This window comes from Vombatus ursinus, unplaced genomic scaffold (assembly GCF_900497805.2).
Source record: "Vombatus ursinus unplaced genomic scaffold, bare-nosed wombat genome assembly UNPS02014801.1, whole genome shotgun sequence".
In the NCBI taxonomy this organism is placed as follows: domain Eukaryota; kingdom Metazoa; phylum Chordata; class Mammalia; order Diprotodontia; family Vombatidae; genus Vombatus; species Vombatus ursinus.
Window position 1 is genome coordinate 2,869,705 of NW_020954579.1, and position 22,965 is coordinate 2,892,669.

The 22,965-nt window shown below is 47.8% G+C and overlaps 1 protein-coding gene across 6 annotated transcripts in view; it reads left to right on the top strand.

Moving 5' to 3' along the window:
- The window catches only part of SRCIN1 (SRC kinase signaling inhibitor 1), a 91,281-nt gene that overhangs the window by 42,266 nt on the left and 26,050 nt on the right, over nucleotides 1-22,965 (top strand). For 3 of the 6 annotated variants that reach the window (XM_027872592.1, XM_027872593.1, XM_027872595.1), the window contains 9 exons: nucleotides 5,650-5,673; nucleotides 9,499-9,694; nucleotides 10,345-10,543; nucleotides 11,720-11,813; nucleotides 14,090-14,940; nucleotides 15,622-15,714; nucleotides 16,343-16,386; nucleotides 18,109-18,296; nucleotides 19,549-19,724. In XM_027872592.1, coding sequence (XP_027728393.1) covers nucleotides 5,650-5,673; nucleotides 9,499-9,694; nucleotides 10,345-10,543; nucleotides 11,720-11,813; nucleotides 14,090-14,940; nucleotides 15,622-15,714; nucleotides 16,343-16,386; nucleotides 18,109-18,296; nucleotides 19,549-19,724 — 1,865 coding nt within the window. The remainder of the gene's footprint in view (nucleotides 1-5,649; nucleotides 5,674-9,498; nucleotides 9,695-10,344; nucleotides 10,544-11,719; nucleotides 11,814-14,089; nucleotides 14,941-15,621; nucleotides 15,715-16,342; nucleotides 16,387-18,108; nucleotides 18,297-19,548; nucleotides 19,725-22,965) is intronic. The other 3 variants (XM_027872589.1, XM_027872591.1, XM_027872590.1) reach the window with 2 other exon arrangements.

Below are 22,965 nucleotides of genomic sequence, written 5' to 3' on the forward strand. Positions count from 1 at the left end.
ATGGAGTCAGGGCAGTGAAGGTTTCCTCAGCTCCCTAAATCCCACCTTCTCTGCAACAAGCCAGATCCTAGTCTGGCACCCGGTGAATGCCAGGCTCTTCCCCGGGCTGGCAGGGAGCTGTGGTCACACTGTGTGAGATGACAATGTTTCTACTTGGGGGACCAGCACTGCATAGTTGGGAGACAAAGTGTGCAAAGATACAGAGTTTGTCTATTAATCTAACTCCTCCTCCTTAAATAGGGGAGTGGAGGGAAACTGATCACAGGTGGTCAGTTAGAAACTAGTAGAAAGGGTAAGGAATCACCGATGTCTCAGAAGCAGGGCAGCTTAGTGGAAAGAGTGTTGGACTTGGAGTTAGGAAGACCTGGGTTTGAATCTCTGACACCAGCAGAGCCTGTTTCCCCATCTGTAAAATGGGTCTAATAATACCTGTAGCACCCATCTCCCAGGGCCCAAATGAGGGAATAGGAGTGAAACATTTTGCCAGTCTATAGAAATGTCTCAGGGCAGCTAAGTGGTGCAGTGGATAGAGCACTGGCCCTGAAGTCAGGAGGACCTGAGTTCGAATCCGGCCTCAGACCAAACACTTGACACTTACTAGCTGTGTGACCCTGGGCAAGTCACTTAACCCCAATTACCTAAAAAATAAATTTAAAAAAAACTGTCTGCTATTGATCTTGCTGGTATTATGGTAGTGAGGTACAATGGAATGTGCGTCAGGATACCTGGGTTCAAATTTCAGCTTCACTGCTTACTAGCTGTGGGACCTTGGCCAAGTTATTTAATCTTCTTCTGTCCAAAGAGGGGAATAAGGCTGGCTGGTCCTGCTTGCCTCACAGGGGTTGTTAGGATCAAGTGAGGTAAGGGACATGAAAGGATTTTTGCTGTCAAAGTCCACTTTGCAAAAGTGAGGGGTTAGGGTGGCATCCAACCTAGTGCCCCCTCTTAGGAGGTGCTCACTAAATAGTTGCTGAATGTTCTGTCTTTGATGCTGAGGAAGAGTGGGCTTGATGAGATGGTTGGCAGAGACAGGGAGATGTGAGATGCCTTGCGTGAGAAAGGGGAGAGAATAGTGACTCCAGGTGGGGAACCAGAGGGAAATGGCATACAGATTTTAGCTCTGCCTCCCATCAGAGCCCAAGCCTCCTGCTTCTTGGCATGGCTGGTCAGGGGTAAGGTGTATCGGAACACTCTGACTTTAATGGCTCAATGCCCCCTCCCCCGCTGTCTTACCATCTGGTTTTTTACATGTCCACCTTATTTCTGTTAGGCCATAAATATGAGACAGTGCTGAGATAGTCAGAGGGACATTGACTTCGGTGGAAGTGATGAAAAGGCATTTTCCTATGTGATCATGTATGTCTGTGGTATGTTTGTGTTTCTGGGACTGAATGTGGGCACGTGCAAGAGTGTCTGTGTGGGAATGGCTGAAAGGGGCTGTGGAGGTCTCTGTGTACATCTGTGTGTAATCATTTGAATATTAGTACCTCTGTGTGTAATGACAGAGAGATAGACAGATAGAGACAAAGAGAGACAGAGAGATGGAGAGAGAATAGACATAAAAGTGTATTCCAGGGAAGGTGAAGCAAGGTCTGTGTGACAGTATGGATCTGGTGTAGGGGCTGTGTCAGTCTCTTGGTGTGTGCAAGGCTATGGATGTGCAAGGGTGGAGGTCTGAAGCTGTGGCTTTGTTGAGAGAAGCTCAGCCTCCTCTGTAGAGCCTTCCATCATTGCTCACTTCATGGACATGACTCCCATTGCAATCACCCTGGTGCCCTCTGCCTACCTCTGCCCTCTGCTGCCCCTCCCCCTCTCTGTACCACAAGCAGCAGGGTCAGAGCTGCACTCACTCGCCTTGTCCCTCTTGCTTTCCCTTATGAGTTCCCTTGGAATAGTCAGCATTCATGGGGACGAGCTTATACCTGTCCTGCTTTGACCAGGTTTCCAGAGAAGGGAAGCAGATGCTATTCTGACCCCTCCTCATCAGCCTTCCCCAAAAGCCATATCTTTGTTTTTTGTTCCAGTCAGTACTGATGTGTGAGGTCTGCAGGAAAAAAAAAAAGACTGATGGCTAAAACAAGGGGAAAGGGGAACCCTCAAAATAGGCTTATGGGATTGCCTGGAGAGCTGCCCACCCCCTATGCCTACAGGCTATGTTACTACCCCCATCCGAAGGTATATGCATCTACCTTGGCCCAGGGTTTTATCTGTGCCTCCTGGTGCCTACTAGGCTTCTGAGGGGGTAGCATGTTGTCCCGAACCCTGCTTGGTTCCGCTATACTCTTCCCAACATTCCCTTTGCAGTGGTATAGGAAATCTTATAAAGTGTGTCACTTCTTAATACCTGCCAAGGACCTGGGATCTTGTCCTTTCCACCTCCTCCTATTTTCTTGCCAGCACTACCCCTAGGCCTTGTGAGAGAATCCCAGTGGGCACTGTCTTCATTCTGGCCATGCCAACTACCTCCTTCCCCAATGCCTCTGCCATCTGTAGCCCTTCCTCCCCCTGCTGGGCAGATTTTGTTGAGGCTGGCACCGATTGGCAGGATGCCTTCTGTCTTGTCAAGAGCCCTCTTCCTTCCTGGGCACCATTCATCTGGGGGAGAGTTCCTAACTCTTGAGTGGATGTTGGTCTCCATAGAGCAGGGACTCTTAACTGTTTTTTGTTCCTTGGACCCTTTGGGTTCTGGGTATGAACCCCTTCTGAGAATAACGTCTTTAAATGCATGAAATAAAATGTATAGCATTACAAAAGAAACCAATTATGTTAAAATACAGTCAGCAAAATCTTTAAAAAAAAAAACCCATGTTCATGGACCCCAGGTTATGATTCCTTGCCATAGAGGATCCCCCAAACCTCTGAGAAGCTATATGTGCTTCCGAGTTTAAGGGTAATCCCTAACCATTAGCGAATAGCACCGCCGTTCTCTCCGTAGCCAGGCTCAAAACCAGGGAGTCATCTTTGATGGCCCCTCCTTCACATCTGTCTTCTGTTCACTTGTCAAATCCTGTCAGTTCTACTTCTGCTTCGTCCCTCCTCTCCCTTCTTGGTCCAAGCCTTCATTATCTCTCTGTGGACAGCTTCCTAATGGTGTTCTTTACTTCCAACTTCTCCCTGGGAGGAAAGAGCAGTGCTTTGCTCAAGACACCTTAGTGCATTTGAACGGGCCTGTGTCCCAGGGCTTAGCGCTATTGATGGTTGGGGCTTCAGAAGCCCTGGATTTGAGACCTAGCTCCTAGACTTATTAGCTATGTGACCTTGAGTAAGTCAATTAACCTCATGTATAAAATATGCATAGTAATACAGTCAGGCGTGTGTGTGTGTGTGTGTGTGTGTGTGTGTGTGTGTAAAGTGCTTTTTTTTTTCAATTGGAGGATGCAATCTACATGCAGAACAGCTTTAAAAGTCATGTGTTGAATTTATTACATACTTTTTTTAAAAAAAGTAAGTTATAGAGACAACTGGGTGGCACAGTGGATAGAGCTCCGACCTTGGAGTCAGGAGGACCTGAATTCAAATCTGGCCTCAGACACTTGACACTTACCAGCTGTGTGACCCTGGGCAAGTCATTTAACCCTGACTGCCTCACCAAAAAGCCCCCCCCAAAAGTAAGTTATATAAAATGGAGATTCAGAATTTCATTTTATGTTTTTTTTTAATATGGAGCTCACTTTTTGGAGTGTTAAATTTAGAATAAAAAATTAAATTTAACAAAAAATTTCAAGATGCTCTATGTTTTAAGGTATCGATGTCAGGAGAGGTAGTGGTATAGTTTAGAGGTTTCAAACAGGGCCCACAATACTACCTTGTATGGCTGGAACCAGATTAAAAGGTAATTGGGAAATAATTAACAAAATAAATTAAAATGTAATAGGACATAGATAATGTTATTATGTGTTTTTCTAAGTTACCAAGAAGCCCGAAGGGATTCTTATGTGTGGATCAATGACCTCCATTTCTATTAGAGTTTAACCACCCCTCTGACACATCCTGGCTGCGTGACCTGGGCTGCAAAGTAGGGTACCGATCTGCACTGGTAAAGGGCATTTCCTCATTCATTCCCTTTCCCAATGAAATCACAGATTTAGTCTAAAAAAAATTGTCTGTAGAATGGAACTCTTGCTGGGCCCTTTGCCAGAAATTGTTCTTCTGAGGGATTTTCTCTGTACTCCTGCAGTAAACCTGAGGTAGAGAAGGAGGACAAGGGTAGAGACAGGGGGTCAGGCCAGAGTTCCCATCCCTCAGCTCTCTTCACTAACTGGAACCCTGGGAGTTAAGATCTACTTTCTCTTCTCCTTCTCAATAACTACTCCTGAGTTAGTTCAGGCCCCCATTATCTCTTAATCTCCCTGCCTCTAGGCTTGTCCTCTTCAGTCCAGTCTAGGCAGTTTTCCTAATGATAAGGTCTGTCCATGTAACTCTCCTATGCGGATTGTTTGTCCTTCATTCTTGAAGCAGTGAGTCTCCATTCTCTCTCCTCTATTCCATCCAATGAGAGGGTCCTTATCTTTCAAGGCCAAGCTCAAATGCCGCCTCTTCCATGAAGCCTTCCCTGATCATCCCCATGGGGCAGAAGTGCTGTGTCTCCCCATTTATCCATTTTTACCACTCACCAAGCCCTTATTAGACAGTTAGTTGTCTGGACCTGGAGTCAGGAAGACTTGAGTTCTTAACCAGTCCTCTGACAAGATGGTGCTGGCTGTGTGACCCTGGACAAGTCACTTAGCTGACCTCAGCTTCCTTATCTGCAAAATGAGAATAGTAACATCTACCTCACAAAGTTGTATATGTCAAGTCAGAGAATGTATGTGTATATAGGGCTTTGTAAATATTAAAGTGCCGTATAAATGTTGTTAACTATTATTATTTCTATGCATCCTGCTTTGTACTCTAGTTAGGTGTCCGTATATCATCTCCTCTGCTAGGGGCAGTTAGAAGTAGATAGAGTGCTGGGCCTGGAGTCAGGAAGATCTGAGTGTAAATCCAGTCTGAGACACTTACTAACTGTGTGACCCTGGGCGAGTCACTTAACCTCTGTTTGTCTCAGTTTCCTCATCTGTAAAAAGGGGATACTACCTCCCAGGGTCCTTGTGAGGCTCCAATGAAATAATAATTAGAGAGTGCTTAGCTTTACAACTGGCACATAGTAATCGCTGTAGCAATGTTAGCTATTATTTTCCCATAAGCTCCTGTCATTCAGGGACTGTCCTATACATCTCTGCATCCCACTGAGCGCCCAGCATATGGCCTTGTCCAGAGTTAGTACTCAGCAGATTTTGCAGTTGAGTGAATGAATGAGTCTTGGGTGAATGGATGGGAGCTTGGATGGCTAAGTCCTACCAGCCCTGGGCCCTGCTCCTCCTCCTACTATGCCCCCTGGCCCTGAGCTACCTTGGAGCATCTCTGGCCTCCCCAAGGGTTCCTTTCTTTTCTGCCCAGGGCAGGTTGGCTTGCCAGGTCTCATGGCAAAGTACCAAGCATCCATCTTGAGGGATAGAGATGTCCGAGCAGTGTGTTTGCCTCTCCCCTCCGGGCCGGTGGGCCAAATGAGGCAGTCAGAAGTAGAGGCAGCCTTTCCCAGGGGTCCCCAGGGCTTCTCATCCTCCACCACAGCCCCCACATAACCCTCTTTTCTCTTATTTCTGTCAGCAGCCCAACTACTGGAGTTTTAAGGTCAGTGTGTCTGATATTTCCCGCTTCCATGATAATTGCATGTGCTTATTCCTCACCTCTTTCCCACTACACACATGTTCTGTGTGTGTGTGTGTGTGTGTGTGTGTGTCTGCACGGGCATCTCACAGGGGCAGGGGGCGGTGGGCCATGGGGACGCTGTTGCTTCTGCTGTTGCTTTTGTTGCTGGGGAGAACCTGGGCACCACCCCGTGACTTGTGAGGGATGGGGTGAAGGGCTAAATGGCACAGGGCATATTCAGAACCCAAATCTCCTCACTGTATAGTGGGTATTTTGGAATACAGTCTTACGCCCTGGAGAAGATCCTCCTGTTTTGTCTAAAGAAACATCCATCTTGGGGGACGGAAAGCACTCACTCAATTGAACCGTGGGCCTCTCTTCCTTATCTTCCAAAAGGGCCCTAGCCTGCTGGGGATGGAAGAGGCAGCCTTATCTTTGCAGTCACCAGCCTCTGTGCAGTCTCTGGGGCACCTAGATTTCCCCAGCCTCCTGGCCTAACTAGGCTAGGCATAAGTACTCTTCTTTCTATAATCCCACTGAGATGCTATTGGGTTAAAAATAAAACTTTACTAGGTAATTTGTTGGGGGTGGGGGAGGGCAAGAGAGGGAAGGAGGGATTGGATCTGTGATTTGCCGTAGTTGGGTATTCAGGAGAGAAAGTAACACCAGGCAAAATTAGACTCAAAGCTGAGATGGTCACGTCTGCAAAGGCAGAGAGTTCTTCATTCATAGGCAAGGGGAAAGCAAGATTGGAACAAGTCACTTCTGCTCATACTTATTAGACAAACTGCAGTTAAGCTGCCTCAAGGTCAGAAAAGCTCCCCTTCACCCCTTTCATTTCTTTTTTTTTTTTTAATGTGTATTGCTAGCTTTTATTTTGACATCTCACCTTCATTTCTGAATTATTCCCCTACCTCCTTCTCTACTTGGCAAGCCATCTCATGTAACAGAATAAAGCTAAGAGGGGGGCGGAAATGCAGTTCAGGAAAACCAACCAGCAACATCGACCACATAACATAACACCTCTTTCTAAGGCTACATCATTCACGCATCAGGCCTGGCCTGCATCCAGGTGTTCCACATACCCATTGAGGGTAAAGGGTGAGAGTCTTGTCTGGGGGAGGAAGGAGAAAGCACTCAGCAGGACAAAAGCCACTTCTTGACCACTTGGAGGCAGGGGCCTGGACCATATTCATTATGGTGAGGTTCGCTGTCTCCTCTACCTAGGTTGGCAAGAGACCTTGCTGTTACAAGAGACCTTTACCCCTTTTCCATTCTCATCCTGGTTGGCATTGCTGCCTACCACAGGACTCTGGACTATAGGATTATCTTGCCTGATTTGGGGTGTTTGGCAAGGATTAGGGTATCGTGATTGGAATTCAGGTTCTGTCCAGCTCTAGGGTGGCATGGGCTTGGGCACTTGCTTTATGGGCAGCTAGGTGGCACAGCGAATAGAACACAGGGCTTGGAATCAGAAAGACTCATCTTTCTGAGTTCAAATCTGGCCTCAGACACTTACTAGCTATGTGACCCTGGGCAAGTCATTTCACCCTGTTTGCTTCAGTTTCCTCATCTGCCAAATGAGCTGGAGAAGGAAATGGCAAACCACTTGGCCAAGAAAATCCCAAATGGGGTCATGATGTGTCAAACATGACTGAAATGACTGAACAACAAAAATCTTTGCTCTAGATCACCTGCCTTTGTGTGGTTCATGTCTACCTTCCTTCTCCATCTCCCCTAGCACTTGGAAACTGAGAGCATGAAAGCTTAGGGGTATTGTTCTCCATTATCACCTTAACTCTAACCAAGGCCTCTGAATTTCAGGTTATATCCCCAAAACAATGGCTGGGATTTCCCCTTTTCTCTCTCACCTCAGGTGGGAAGTCCTTCTAACATCCCACTTCCTTCTTCCTCACTCAAGGGATGGCAAGAGGGTGAAACGAAGTGCCCTTGGGGCACCTGGCCCACATGAGCATGCCAGGTCAGAGGAGGCAATGAGATAAGGAAGAGATTAAAGAGGACGCATCTTCCTGTAAGGTCATAAACCTGCCGAGGATGCTTAGCAGGACCATCCCTGCTCAGCTGGCTCCCTACCCGTACCCACTTCCCTACCCTTCTGCCCTCAGTGTCCTGTGCTCTGTGGTGCTCTCTCTGTTCCCTTGCCTGTCTCCAGATGCCTCCAGCTGCTTAAAATGCCTACCTGCTAGGCTTGGGTAACTGCTGCAGCTGGACGCTACACCAGACTCTTCATGTTTGCAAGCCTCCCTCCATCTGCCTTGAATTCCACAGCCCTTTGTCCTCTCTTGCCCAGCAACTACTGACCTTTTCAGTTGCCTGGCAACCCACACACAGGCACCATGCTGGCTAGGCCAGGCCAGGCTCCCTCTGCCACTGGAGGACTCCCAACCCTATTGGCCCCAGGGACTGGGTCTGAAGGGATGAGGGACATTGGGCAAAGACTAGAACTGGTGCTTCATACCTGTCTGCCATACTGGCACTCAGCTTCAGGGTCCCTGAAGCCTGATCTTAGCATGGTACCTGTGTCTCATGAGGGGGTGGACTTCCAGGCCCATCATTTGTTGGGGCTAGGAGTTGAGACTTTGAGTTCCTTCCTATGCTGGCTCTAGACAGGTTTATTCTCCCTGTCCAGTGCCACCCCCCCAAAAAAAAACAAAATAAAAGAGCCTATCCCCACATTTTATAAAGAGGCTGAGACCCAGAAAAGAGAGAGTGACTTGCCCAAAGTCATAAGAGAGGGAGTAACGGATCAGAGCAAGGCTTCCAAGCCAGTTTTTAACATCAGATCTGGTCCTCATTGTGATCCAGCAGAACTCCCCTCCCAACATTCACCAGGCATGGGCATGGCTTGTGGTGGCAGGTGCAAGGTGGGGAGAGGGCCTCTTGTTCAGCACAAGGATATGAGTATGCATGGGGTGGGAAGGTGGCTTCCATGGACTCCCATTTAAACCAGTCCTTAAACTGGGGACTGGAGGGTGGGGGGAGGAGGAGGAAGAGGAGAGGAAGAAGAGGGTGTGTGGTCTGGATGCAACTTTGACTTGGCAACCAGCCTTCTTCCCTCCTGCTCCAGCTCTGTGACATCAGCAGGTGCAGAATGCACCTCAAACCCCAAACCCTCTCCCCAGCTTTAACTAGGAGAAGTGATCTTCGTGGTGGCTTAATTAGTATCTGGAGCTAATGCTCCAATTTACAGGGCAGTTAATTTCCCCTCCTAATAGGTCCATTGTTGGTGTTTGTTTTAAGTTTAAAATAGCAGGGTGGCCACTTCTTCAGGTTTCAGTGATTTCTCTCCTGTCTCCAAGGGTCTCAGAGAATATTTCCCTCCTCCTAAAGCCCTTGCTTTCTACCCTCAAATCAAGTGTGGCTCAGACAGCTTAAGTCACTTTCTCAAGGCCACACAACTCATCAGGGATGGAGCTGGTTTGGGGATTTTTGGTGCTGATTAAAGAGGCCATCTTTGGTGTATTGGGGGCAGGTGGGTGAAGGACTGAGTATGAATTGAGTGGGGGCATTTGAGTAGTGGAAAGAAAGCTAAGTCAGAGGACCTGCGCTCAACTTCCACCTTTGACGCTTGCTGTGTGACCTTAGGAAAGTTGCTTAACTTCTCTGAGCCTCAGTATCCTCATCTGTAAAATGAGGGGTTTGCATCAGATGACCTCTGAGGGTCCCTTCCAGTTTGAGATCTATAAGCCGTATGCATTTGGAATTGGGGAGGAAGAACAGAATGGGGCAGGGAGAGCTGACTAAGGCTACTATTTTGTGTTCCACTCTCTCCTCTCCGTGCCCCAGACTCGAAGCTCCCGACACTCACAGGGTGCCCAGCCAGGGCTGGCAGACCAGGCAGCTAAGTTGTCCTTCGCCTCTGCTGAGTCACTAGAGACCATGTCGGAGGCTGAGCTGCCCCTCGGCTTCAGCAGGATGAATCGATTCCGCCAGAGCCTGCCCCTCTCTCGATCTACTAGTCAGACAAAGCTCCGTTCCCCAGGTACTTCCTTCCCCTGCCTCTGTTCCATTATATCTCTGCTCGTCCCTACCCTCAGCCCTTTTCCAGAGTCAGAGAGTGTTAAAGGTAGATGGGACACTATAAGTCCAACCTCAGCGAGGAGAAATGATTTGTCTAGGCACATAGTAAGTTACCTGCGAAGTCTAGTACCTTTTACCACTCAATACTTCCTCTGACCCTAGCCCCTCCTTTATTTTCTCTTCCCTCCCCTGGCTCCTCTTTCTCTAATTCCTCAGTCCCAGCTCCTCTCTCTCCATCCTTTTCTCTCTGCTGTAGTTCTCTTGGGACCCAGTTGGGAAGATGAATAGTTCGGGGGCACAAGGTCACCAGTGGTATCAGACCAGTGGTTGTATGGGATATCCATATTGCCCATTCAGGTTTCAGATGTCTCAGGATTCTCTCACAGCTACTCCCCAGGAGCTAGTGTTTAAATGCCTCAAAAGAGCACACAGTCTCATACAGTGTATATAGCCAGAGTCTAAACTTAGCTGCATCACCCTCCCCCTTTCCTCTTTGCTTCCTAGAAAGTTTTCCTTTAATGACTCCCCAGCTCTTTTCACAGCAGGCTGGGCTGGGAGGTGGGTCAGGGTCAGGGGCTGAGTGACTGATTCCCAGTATCTTGCACTTCCAAGGGGTGCTATTTCTGCAGTTTGGGGAAGAGACACGTCGGGTGCACATCACCCATGAGGTCAGCAGCCTGGACACTCTCCACGCCCTCATTGCCCACATGTTCCCACAGAAGCTCACCATGGGCATGCTCAAGTCACCCAATACGGCCATCCTCATCAAGGATGAGGCTCGAAACATCTTCTATGAGCTTGAGGATGTCCGGTAAGGGGGCAAGGGTTTGGGGGCAACATTCAGGCTCCAGGGACTGGTTTGCTTCTCTCCACTTAAAGGCAGAAGGTGCAAGGAATCCCTCCACCTCTTTCCCTCTGGAGGAGAGGGAGATAATGTGAAGACAAGTTCCCCTCTAGGATGTAAAGGCCTTCTTGGTGGGGATTATTTCATTCATTGTATTTGTAATGCCTGGCACATCAAACTGTGGATTATTTGATGAATTAATTAACTAATTGATGAATTAATTGATAGTGTCCTTGCACAGATCCTCCTCTGACTCTTGGGTTGAGGTGTCTGGACTCCTAGGTCCTTGTCCAGCCCCCTTCATTCCCATAAACCACCAATCCTTGTAATGAGATGGTGATGATGGCAACAACTCATGTTTATATAGTGCTCTCATATACTATTTGATTTGATCCTCACAAATTCTGTGAGGTAGGTGCTATTATTATCCCCATTTTATAGAATGAATCTCAAGGAGGTTGCTGCCAGTAAAAATTTTTAAGAGATAGAGTTTCTTGGTAAATTACAATCAATTTTATCAACCACTGCTAGCAAGCTGATTAACAAAAAGCGTTCATTTGTCCTCTTGACACCAAAGAAGCCTAATCTGTGAAGCATTCAATACTTTTAAAGCCTTTGGAAAAGGGAGTGCACCTGAGGGTGGAAATCAACTCTGATTGGTTAACAAGTACTGAGAGAATGGACATTATAATGAGAAGTGGCCTTATTCTAATGAGGGACTGGGAGACGTGACTCTGATCACTCAGTTTTGGTCAAAGAGACTTATCTATACCCATATCAGCCATCTAGGGTAATCTAGACAAAAGGGAGAATCCACATTTTTCCAGACTTGTCTGAGTGAAACAGACTGGGCTGGAATCCAACAATTCACCTAAAGTAAAATTTCTTTACCTTTTGAACAGATCTGAGTTTTCCCTATGTCAGTTCTACACTTCAAAGGCTGCCTGAATAACCTAGAGGGGGTGATTTCTGAATAAAGAAGTAGAAAAGGAGAAAATCTTGGTCCTAATTCAATAATTGATTATTAATACAAGAGAAAAATCGTTTCTCTTAATCCTGTTTCTCTCACTGGACTCAGTGAGGGGCACTCAGTCTATGTCTGTGTTTGGATATGGGGTCAGTGATGCCTTCATCTCTCCCCAGGGACATCCAAGACAGAAGTATTATCAAGATTTACAGGAAAGAACCGCTCTATTCTGCCTTTCCTGGCTCCCACCTCACTAATGGGGATCTTCGGGTAAGGACCTAGGGCCCTGAAGCTAGGGGAGGGCGGTGAAGAGGCATTTAGAGGGGCTCATGAGGCACCTGGGTGGCAGGTCATTGAAAAGAAGGAAGGAAACAAGCATTTGTGAAGGGCCTACTATGTGCAAGTATTATCTCATTTGATCCTCACAACAACCCTGAAATGTATTCCCATTTTGCAGTTGAGGAACTAAGGCAGTCAGAAATTAAGTGACTTTCCTAGGATTATACAGCTAGTAGATATCTAACGCTGAATTTGAATTTGGATCTTCCTGACTCCCAGCCTAGTGCTCAATCCACTGCACTACTTAGCTGCCCCTGAGACCTAGGCTGAGACCTAGTTTGGGAAAAACTGTATGGCAGAAACCTGGGGGGCCATATGTCTTGGAGGATAGAAGAGAGAGTTGCTTTTCATGGGGCTATGGGAGAAAGTGGACCCAACACCTGTTGCTGCCATACCGGCCCTCAGCTTTATGCATCTACCCTTCCTGACCCCTCTGGGGTCTTTTCTGAGGATACTCCATTTATCTCTTTGTTTTTCCATCTACTTTTCTACCAGTACTGAGCAGAAGAATTCCTTATGGGAATGGGGCTGAGGAAATAAGCCAAAATTGCGGGAGAGATTGAAGGCAGACAGCAGGAAGGATCTCTCCAAAGTCAGGGCACGTTATTCTCAATCTGATGGCATTTTCTCAGGCTTCCTCCTTGAAATAGCAGTAAGCTTTCAACACTGTTGACTGCCTTCTCCTGAGTATTTCTTTGACTTTGTTCCCTCTAAGTTGTCTTCCCGACTGCTGTTTCCCAGTTCCCTTTCTTAATCCATCCTCCTGCCCACTAACTGTGGGCATACCTCAAGGCTCCATCTGGAGCCTTCTTTCTTCTCTCTCAAAACTCTCTCTTGGGTCCCTTGGGTCCAATTATTATCTTTACAAAGACGAATCCCTACATCTATTTATCTAGACCCAGTCTCTCTGCTAACCTCCAGTCCCAGCTGCCTGTTGGACAGCTCCACCTGGAAGTCCTGTTGGCATCTCAAACTCAAGTCTGTCTGAAACTGGAGCTGAACTCATTATCCTCCCTCCCTTCCAGTCCCCCTCCCCCCACCTACCACTCAAGAATTCTGTTTCTTTTGAGGGTACCATAATCCTTTAAGTCACCCAGTGATGCAACCTCAGAGTTATCCCCAACTCTTTCTTCTTTTATCTCTGACAAACGGTGGCTAAGGCCTCTATTATATCTCTCACATTTATTCCCACATCTCCACTCACATGGTCATCACCCTAGTTCAGATCTTTATCACCTCTTACCTAAACTACTGCAATGATCTCTTGACTGGTATCATTGCTTCTAACCTTTCCCCTTTCCTCCCCACCCTCCATCTTCCACATAACTGTGAAAATAATATCCCTAAAGAAAAATTCCTGCTCAAAAAGCTTCAGAGGCTCCCTAGTGCTGCTTGGATGGAAGGCAAATTTCTCAGTCTGGAACTACCTGGATCCACCTTCCTGCCTTTTCCCATGACTCCCTGAATTCTACATTCCAGCCCCAGTGCCCGTTTACTGTCCCTGAGCCAACATTCTATCTTCCACCCCTTTGCCTTGCGTTCCCCATTTAATGCACTCCCACCTCTTAGAATCTGTATGTAGTTTTCTTTAAGGCTAAGCTCAACTGCCACCTCCTTTCTTGGTGCTCCTGGGCACTCTCTACCCCTGTAGGTGACTTTATATTTACTTTTTTTTTTTTGCCCATGCTGTTCCTTCCATTAGAATATAAGCTGCTTGAGGCCAGGGGCTTCTTCAGTTCTGTCTTTCTATTCCTAAAGCTTGGCTCAATGCTTTGCAAAGAATAATAACAATAACAATAATAGCTAGCATTTATATATTATATAATAATAACAATAACAATAATAGCTAGTACATATACTATGTACTAAGCACTTTATAAATATTATCTCATTTGATCCTCACAATAACCCTGGGAGAGGTAGGTGCTATTATTAGTTCCCATTTTACAGATGAAGAAACCAAGGCAAACAGAAGTTAAATGACTCGCCCAAGGTCACACAGTTAGTGTCAGATTTGAACTCAGGTCTTCTTTATCAGTACTATAGCCACTGTACCACTGAACTTCACAGGGTAAGCAAGTGATGAATGTTGAATTTTAAAACTGCATCTTAAAGAATGAGCTCAGTAATCATGGGTCTGAGGTGACGGGTAGCTCAGGTGTGAAACATAACATGGGGTATGGGGTTGGGTGTTCTGTCTCCCACAGAGAGAGATGGTCTATGCCTCCCGAGAGTCATCTCCTACCCGCCGCCTGAACAACCTCTCCCCGGCCCCCCACCTGTCTTCGGGTTCCCCACCTCCAGGCCTGCCCTCTGCCTCACCTTCCCGGTCTAGGCTCTCCTACGCAGGGGGCAGTGGGGGCCGCCCCCCATCCTATGCTGGCAGCCCCGTCCACCACTCAGAAAGGCTGGGGGGTGTGCCCCCTGCCCCAGGCGTCTCCCCCAGCCCCAGTGCCATCTTGGAGAGGCGGGACGTGAAACCCGATGAAGATCTGGCGGGCAAGGGAGGAGGGGTGATGTTAGTGAAAGGGGAGGGTCTCTATGCAGACCCCTACGGGCTGCTCCACGAGGGGCGCCTGAGCTTGGCCTCAGCTGGAGGGGACCCCTTCGCTTACCCCGGCGGGGGACTTTACAAACGGGGCTCAGTCCGATCCCTCAGCACGTATTCTGCTACTGCCCTACAATCTGACCTGGAGGATTCCCTATACAAAGCGGCCACTGGCAGCGCCGGGCCACTCTATGGGGACGGCTTTGGCTTCCGTCTGCCTCCTGCTTCTCCCCAGAAACTGGTGGATGTGGCAGCACCCCAGGGCGGCCCTCCCCCTCCCCACAGCCCTTATTCCGGGCCTCCTAGCCGTTCCTCTCCCGTCAGGCAGTCCTTCCGCAAGGACTCTGGCTCTTCATCCTCTGTTTTTGCTGAGAGCCCAGGGGGCAAGCCACGGGGTGGGGGGGGCTCTTCATCTTCTGGGGTGCCCCCATCAGAGCTTTTCCCAGGGCCTGGGGAGCGCCCGCTGGCAGGCTTTGGGCCTCCGGTGCCAGCCAAGGACACAGAGACCAGGTAAGGGGGACCTGGGGTGGGGCGTGGCTACTGGCCAGATCCTCCCCTGGGCTGAGTGGGTATTTTTTTTGGGGGGGGGGGGGGTTGTGCATTTGTGTGTAAGTGTATGTTAGTGTATGTGTGTAAGTCTGAGTGTATGAGTGTGTGCAAGGGAGGGAAGGTCAGGTGTACCCTGTGCTGAGCAGACCCCTGAGGGTCCTTTGGGAAGGGGCACTGGGGGCCCGCAGACAAGAGCAGAGGGTCTTTGTCTGAAAAGACAAAAAGAAATGAGGAAGAAGGGCCCCGTTTGGTCTAGAGCCTTTTGTGTTCTCCATCCCTGCCTCTCTCCAAAGGAGGCCTCAGCAGCAGAGACAAGGGGACAACTAGGCCCAAAGCTTCCCTTCCCTTTCTTTGTACCATCTCCCCCTTCCCAGCCCCACTGTGGGCCTGGGCATGGGATCTGATGAAAAGGAAAAACCAGCTGGTCAAAATGAATGGTTTATAGCTTGTCATTTAAAAAAAAAATTATTCAGGGTCATGAATAGAAAGAGGGGAGTTTGTTTGAAATAGAGACCCACCCCAGTGGTAAGGAGAAAGAGCAAGTCTGAGGTTTGTTTTTACTGGGAAGGGGGGATGGAAGTTTGGTCTCTAGAGCCCGGCTGGGGCTGGCTCTTCACTAGGGCCTTCCTTTCTACACTCTAGGGAGCGAATGGAAGCCATGGAGAAGCAGATTGCGAGTTTGACAGGCCTGGTGCAGAGTGCCCTTCTCCGAGGTTCAGAAGCTGAGACCCCCAGGTAAGATGCCCACCCTTACCTCCGTGCGGAGCTCGTGGGCTTCTTCTGCCAACCACTACCCTAGGCCCTCCCCTCATCCTTCTGCAGGACCTTAGGAAGTCCAGTACGAATCAAAAATAATTGATTAAGAACCTGCACTGTGCTAGGCACATGGAGACCAAATGATGAACAGCCCTTGTCCTCAAGGAGTTTACATTCTATTAAGGGGATAAGTATATAAATTATCATTTGAGGAGGGAGAAATTGTTACCTAGGTGATCAGGACCCCTCTGAGACTCTCCCATTGCCCTAGGTTCTGGGTACACTATGGGTGTTTGTCAGCGGCCACTCAATACCATAACTTACTATTCCCCCCCTCCCATCCTCCTGCCCTCTTCCCCGAGTAATGAGCTTCTTTTTGCCAGTCCATCAGAGGACATATTGGTTCAAAGCAAAAGATATTTAAACAAATGGTAAGGAAAGTCACTTTCCTTCGGTTTCCTTTTCTGTTAAAAATAAAAAGGACTGGGGGGTGGGGCGGGTAAGTCTGGATTGGATGGCCTGTCTGATCCCTCCCAGCTCTGACATTCTAAGGTTCTGTGAGTGGGATTTCCCCATTTAGAGCCGACCCTGTTCATCTGTTTCACAGTGAGAAGATCGAAGGTTCCAATGGGGCAGCGACACCTTCAGCACGTGAGTGCGCCCCTGTCCCTCTGGCCAGCCATTCCCAGGTTACCATCCCCACCTGAGGGAAATTTCTTGTGTTTGGCATATAGCCTTATCAGATGTCCCTGCAGGAAACATGCTCTCCTGGGCTCCCTGCTCCTTAGAAGGGCTTCATACTGCTGCCTCCGCTCCATCCAGCTCCACAGACTGATAATATAGGTGGAGGGCAGCCACAGGATTACAGAATTTAAGATCTGGAAGAGATTTTAAGGCAGGCATTATTATCTTGGGGCCCATGGACCCCCCCCAAGAGTCAGTTTCAGGGGGATTGAATAGAATTGGATTCCTCTGATTTTATTTTATGCCTTTAAAAAACATAATTCTGAAGGAGGCCCATAAACTTCCCTGGCCCAACTAAGGGGTCTATGGCACAAAAAACCATTTGGAACCCCTACTCTAGAGTCTACTGATGTAATGATACCAGCTCTGCTCTCATTTCATGGTGGTTCTTCAAAGTATTTTTGTTACATATTAAATATATTTTATATATTATTATATGATATTATATATACCATATTATATATAGTACTATTATATATTAAGCATAAATAAATATATAAAAATCTGAACAAAGGCAAGCAGCCTTAGGAAATCACTTCAAATAAAACCGTGCATTCCAAACTATTAATAATAAAAAGGATGACATGCTTGAACAGAATATTTAGAACTACAGGATGGGGAAGGGTCATGCAAACAGCACAGGCTGTGGGCCCAGCTCAGTCACTTCATTATGTGAGTTTGAGTGTTTTCACCTTTCTGGGCCTCAGTTTCCTCCTCTGTAAAAAGAGGCGGTTATACTCCATGATCTCGGAGGTCCCTTCTAGCTCTAACTTTCTGAAATAAGCTTTTTTGCTCTGAGTCCCCTTCTTGATCTGCCATTTCTTTCTCCAGTTCATTTTACAAATGAGGAAAATGAGGCAAATAGGATGAAGTGACTTGCCCAGGGTCACACAGCTAGTGGTTTGCCATTTCCTTCTCCAGCTCCTTTTACAGGTGAGGAAACTGAGGCCATCAGGATTAAGTGGCTTGCCCAGGGTCGCATAGAAAGAAAGTGTCTAAGGCCAGATTTGAACTCAGGAAGATGAGTCTTCTTGACTCCAAGTCTGGTACTCTGTCCACTGCAGTTGCCCTGTTTTTAATAGAAATGTGTTAAAAATAGTCATCTAGGTGACTAAGTGGGTAGAGCGCCAGACCTGGAATCAGGAAGACTTGAGTTCAAATCAGGCATCCTACTCTTCCTAGCTGTGTGATCCTGGACAAGTCACTTTGCCTCTTTTAGCCTCAGTTTCCTCATCTGTAAAATGCTAATAGTAACAGCACCTACCCTGCAGGGTTGTTGTGAGGATCAAATGAGATAAAAATTATGAAGTACTTAGCCCAGTGCCTGGCATATCATTAATAATATTATTATATAATAAATAATAATAATCAATAATAACTAAATTTTATTGTTAATAGTTAATAAAAATAATAAGAACCTCCTATGTGCAGAGTGCTATACTTGGCTCTGGAGCTCCGAAGATGACACAAGTCACAGTCTACCCTCAAGATGCTTCCCATCTAGCAGGGAGGTGTGACCTATGTAACCCCAGGTGGAGATGATTAAATGCAAGGGCAGGAGGCGGGGGAGGTTGCCCACCTTGAGTGTTTCTCCTAGACTCTCCCTTGTGCCAACCTGTCATCCTGCAGCTTGTGGGCTGGGCGGGCGGAGCAGTGGGGCCCCTCCGGTTCCAGCGCCTCCACCCCCTTCAGCCAGCAGCACCCCGGCAGGCCCCCCAACGGCCGTCACCCGTCTACACATGCAGCTGCACCTCCATGACCTACAGCACAACGCCAGTGACCTCCGCAACCAACTCCAGCAGCTGCGCAAAATGCAGGTAGGACGTCCCTAGTCCCTGGGACTCCTTGCTCAGGAAAAATTCTGGGTTCCTGAGCCCTCATTCCTGGCTTCAACATGCATTACTCTCTCTGACCAGGCCTCTCCTTCCTTCCTGATTAAGCAATAAATCTCCCTTCCTTCCCATCAGTTTCTGTCAGCCCAGAGCTAGGGCGGGCTTCCTGGTCCTATCTCTGGCCTGCTGCTCTTGGCAGATGGTTCTACCTGGCAGGAGCCAGGCACTGCTGTGTGTAGTTCCTGGTGAAGGAACCACTGCCTTTCAGGTGAGGATAATGCATAGAGACAGGCCAGGAGGAGGAGGGGGAAACTGCCATCTGGGCCATAGGACAAGATGCATAGCCTCCTACCTAAGAGGAGGCCAGGGGTCAGCGCCTAGGAATCCCTAACCGACGGCAGAACTGTCTGTGGTCTTCCACCTAGAACACTCGGCTCTCAGCTCATGGTGCTCTTTCCTCTGTGTCTGCATGCAGGCATTTAACCCTGCCCTTAGTCCACACTCCAATTTCTGAACCTCCATCTTTTATCCTCTTCATTGCTGATTTTGATCTTTTAGTGTCTAACACTGAGATGCACTACCCTACCCCTCCCTTTGCCTGTCACTGGCCTCCCCTTTCCTTCCTGACTCAGAGTCCCCTCTCCACATGCCACAGCTTTGTTCCCAAGTTCCTTCTGTCCGTATGCAAAGCTCCCCTTCCATATCCGTGGCCCAGAGTCCCTCCCTATATCGTTGACCCCAAGCCTCCTCTCCCCATTTTGCTGGAGCAGAGCCCTCCTGTCTCCAAATGCCTGGCCCAGAGCCCCTTCCTCCCTGCATCCGTAGCTTATCGTCTTCCTTCACACCCTTGACCAAGAGCACCTCCTCTTCTGTTCCTAGGACCTTTCATCTACTCTCTGTGACCCATAGTGCCCCTCTCCATATATTTGAGCCAGAGTCCCTCCTCCCTCATCCCTGGCACAGAACCTTCCACCATTCCCCATCCCTGACTTAGAGTACCTTTCTCTACCTCCCTAACTACCCCCACACCTCTGACCCAGAGTCCCCCACCCCCACACCTCTGACCCTCGGTCTCCCAGCCCCACATCCCAGACCCAGAGTCTCCCTCAGCACATCCTTGACCCACAGTCTCTCCTCTGTCCCTGACAATCATGTGGGTCACACCTCCAGCATGGCCCTGCTCAGGTTCCTCTTCCCATTCTGTCTCCTCTCTCATGTCCTTCCTGTCTCCCTACAGCTGCAAAATCAGGAATCTGTTCGAGCCTTGCTGAAGCGCACAGAGGCCGAGCTGAGCCTTCGGGTGTCAGAAGCGGTGCGGAAGCAGGAGGACCCCCTGCAGCGGCAGCGTACCCTGGTGGAGGAGGAGAGGCTGCGCTATCTGAGCGAGGAGGAGCTGGTCACCCAGCAGCTCAAGTGAGGGGGCCTTCCTTCGGAGGGGCCGGAGGAGAGAGGCTGGCTTTGCTTCATAGTTTTCCTGGCCCAGGAGAATTGCTTCCTTCTGGCCAGAGTCATAGTTGGCATAGGCACAGGAGGCAGGTGACTAAAGCAGCTAGACTCAGTTGGTTAGAGCACTGGACTTGGAGTCAAGAAGACCTGAGTTCAGATCTGGCCTCAGACCCTTAATGGCTGAGTGACCATGGGCAAATCACTTCACCTCTGTTTACCTCAGTTTCCTCTACTGTAGAATGGGGCTAATAATAGCAACTACTTCCCAGGTTGGTTATGAGGATCAAATGAGATAATATTTGTAAAGTGCTTAGTACAGTGCTTGGCATATGGTAGTCATTTCATAAATGCCAAGTATTATTATTATTATTATCATTATCATCATATCACTGTTATTATTATTATTATAGCATAGCCCAAAGGAGGAAGGAGGGGTGCTATAAGTATGCTGGTATGTATGAGACCTTTCTGTCTGTCTCTAATCTCCTTGGGGTATCTACCTGTCATTGGAATCTCTTGGAATCATTGGAATTTGACCTAGAGTCTAGGTCAAAGGATGTGAAACAGTGTGTGGTATGGTAGAAAAGAGTTTGGAGTCAGAGGACCGGGCTGAGATCTTACTTCTGATGCTTAATTAAACCTGTGTGACCTTGGTCAAGTCTCTTAACCTCCCTTCACCTTAGTCCCCTCAGTTATAAAATGAGAGCATTGGATTAGATGTCCTCCGAGGCCCCTTCTGCCTCTAGACGTATGAGCCCATGAGTGATGAGAGATACTTCTGAAACTCCCTTTTTCCAAATGACAACAATAATTTGTGTTTCTACAATGCTTTAAGGTTTGCAAGTCACTTGTTCATAGCAAGCCTTCAAGGTATTGAGTGTGAGGATCATCATCTCCATTTAACAGATGAGAAAAACTGAGGCTCAGACACCTCAAGGCACTTGCCTACAATCACCCAGCTAATAAGTAGCGGCATGGTCAATTCGGTCAACTAGCATTTATTAAGTGCTTGCTGTATGCCAAGGTCTGTGCTAAGTACTGGGGATACTGAGAAAGGCAAAAAATGAGGTCTCTGCTTTCCAGGAGTGTACATTTCAACGGGGGTGGGAGGTGGGAGAAGCAACATATATACAAATAACTGTGTGCATACAAAATCTAGTCAATGAAAATGGAAAGTAATCTTAAAGGGAAGGAGAGGAGGGAGGCAGGGAAAGGCCTCTTGCAGAAGGTGGGACTTGAAAGAAGCCAGGGAAGCTAAGCCAGGCATAGGGGACAGCCAGGACAAAGACATGGAGTCGGGAGATGGAGTAAACCTCAGGGCTGCTGATGGCAAATCCAGTGCCCTTCTCATTATGCCACTCAGCAGCTCATTTTTAATATAATTTCATTGTCTAGAGAATTCGAGCATTTCTTTTGTCTTTGGTCAAGTCACATGTGATAAGAAGAAGGCTTCAGTGCTTCCAGTAGACTGGCAGAAATGCAGGGGCTACAGTTTTCCTAACTTGCCTGCGTCTCAGCCCCACTTTTGGCCCGCAACCTGGTTTTTCTTCTGGCCAGTGACCAGTGTAAAGGGTTGTTGGGGCCAAAGACACTCTGGTTGTTGTAGCTAGCTGGCTCTCCCTCTCCCTGAGTTGGGGGTGTTCCCAAGACTAGCTGGTACTTTGGGCAGTTGCCCCTGCCATATCAAACATGGCCATTAGGGGCAGAGTGATTCCCTGTTCTCTACTTATTGAAGTATGGAAAACCCTCTTCTTTCATCTTGCTGAGCCAGGGATGAAGTTTTCAGAAGTATTTTTTTTTTCAACGAGGGAACAAAGTATGTTCATGTTGGGGGAGAGGTGGAGGAAAGGGTCTGGAAATCCACAGGAGTATAGAAATGGATGAATTTCTGATCCAAATCTAATGAAAAAAATCAGTCTTTTATTAGTCTAACTTAGCAATCAATCAGTAAACATTTATTAAGCACTTACTATGTGCTAGGCACCACCATCCTACTCCCCTGTTCCTTTCTCCCCAACCATGGGTGGTACTGATGAATGCTTACCAATCCACTCTTTGAAAATACATGACACACTTTTCAGTTTAATTTGCATTATCAACATTTTCCCTGTCACTTTCTTAAGCCTATATAATCAACAAAATGATAAATCAAGTCCTGATTTGTAGCATTTGCAGATTTCTAAGGAAGGTGAAAATTAACAATCACCTTCCGCTAGAATCAATACACCCTGACCCCCAAAATCCTTCCTGGGAGGGAGAAGGAAGTTCTAGGTTGAAATCTCAGTTCTGCTCCTTACTAACTGTGACTGTGATTAAGTCATTTAACCTGTATGCCTCAGTTTTCTCATGTGTTGAGTTTCCTGGCCTCAATATTTCCCCATGCCATATTAAAAGGAAAACATTTCTCCAGCAGGTTCTTCCCCTCTCCTCATAATATTCTTCTCTTTCAGTGGCCCCAGGGTGGGACTCCCCAGCCTTCTTCCAGCTGCCCCCCCCATTCCTTCTAGCCAGGGTTTCTCTTTCCCTGGCCTGTTCCCTGGCAGTCACCCAGCCTCTCCTCAAGCCTCTTGTCCCTGAAGGAAGCACAGCCCTCTGGGAGTTTCCTGAGGCTTTCTGCTGCCAGCAATCATTGGGACACAGGCAGGGGTAAAAATAACAAGCATGGGGAGTTACAAAACTCTTACATTCTCAAGGCTCCCAGGATAAGAGTGTTCACTGGTGTTCTTGGGGATATCAATGGAATACCCTTCTCTAAAGTGCGCCATCTTCTTTGTTCTCATGACCCCCACCCCACTACATACCTTTTCTGTCCCTTTTATTCCGTGAACTATTGATCTATAGTTGCCCTCCCCTTCAGTGAGGAAGGCGCCTAGATTCCTCTTTACCTCTTTATTCTGTAACTCTCTCAAAGAAGTGGACCTCAGTTCCCCTCTGTTAAGTACAGATAATTATACCTGCCTCCCTCATAAACTGGTTTCGAGGATCAAGGTCACATCATGTGGGTGGGTGTAGATTGCAAGCTGTCAAACATTTACTGATGTAAAATCTCTATGTATCAGAGGAATACTTGGACTCAGTTTCTATTCCTCAAGTTCTGTCCTTCCTTCCTTGTACACAAAGGGCTCTCTTAGGGTTTCTTCATTAGAATCCTGCCCTGAAGCCCACTTTTTTTTTAAGTCCTTGAATGTTTCTCTGATGCCCCTCCCTA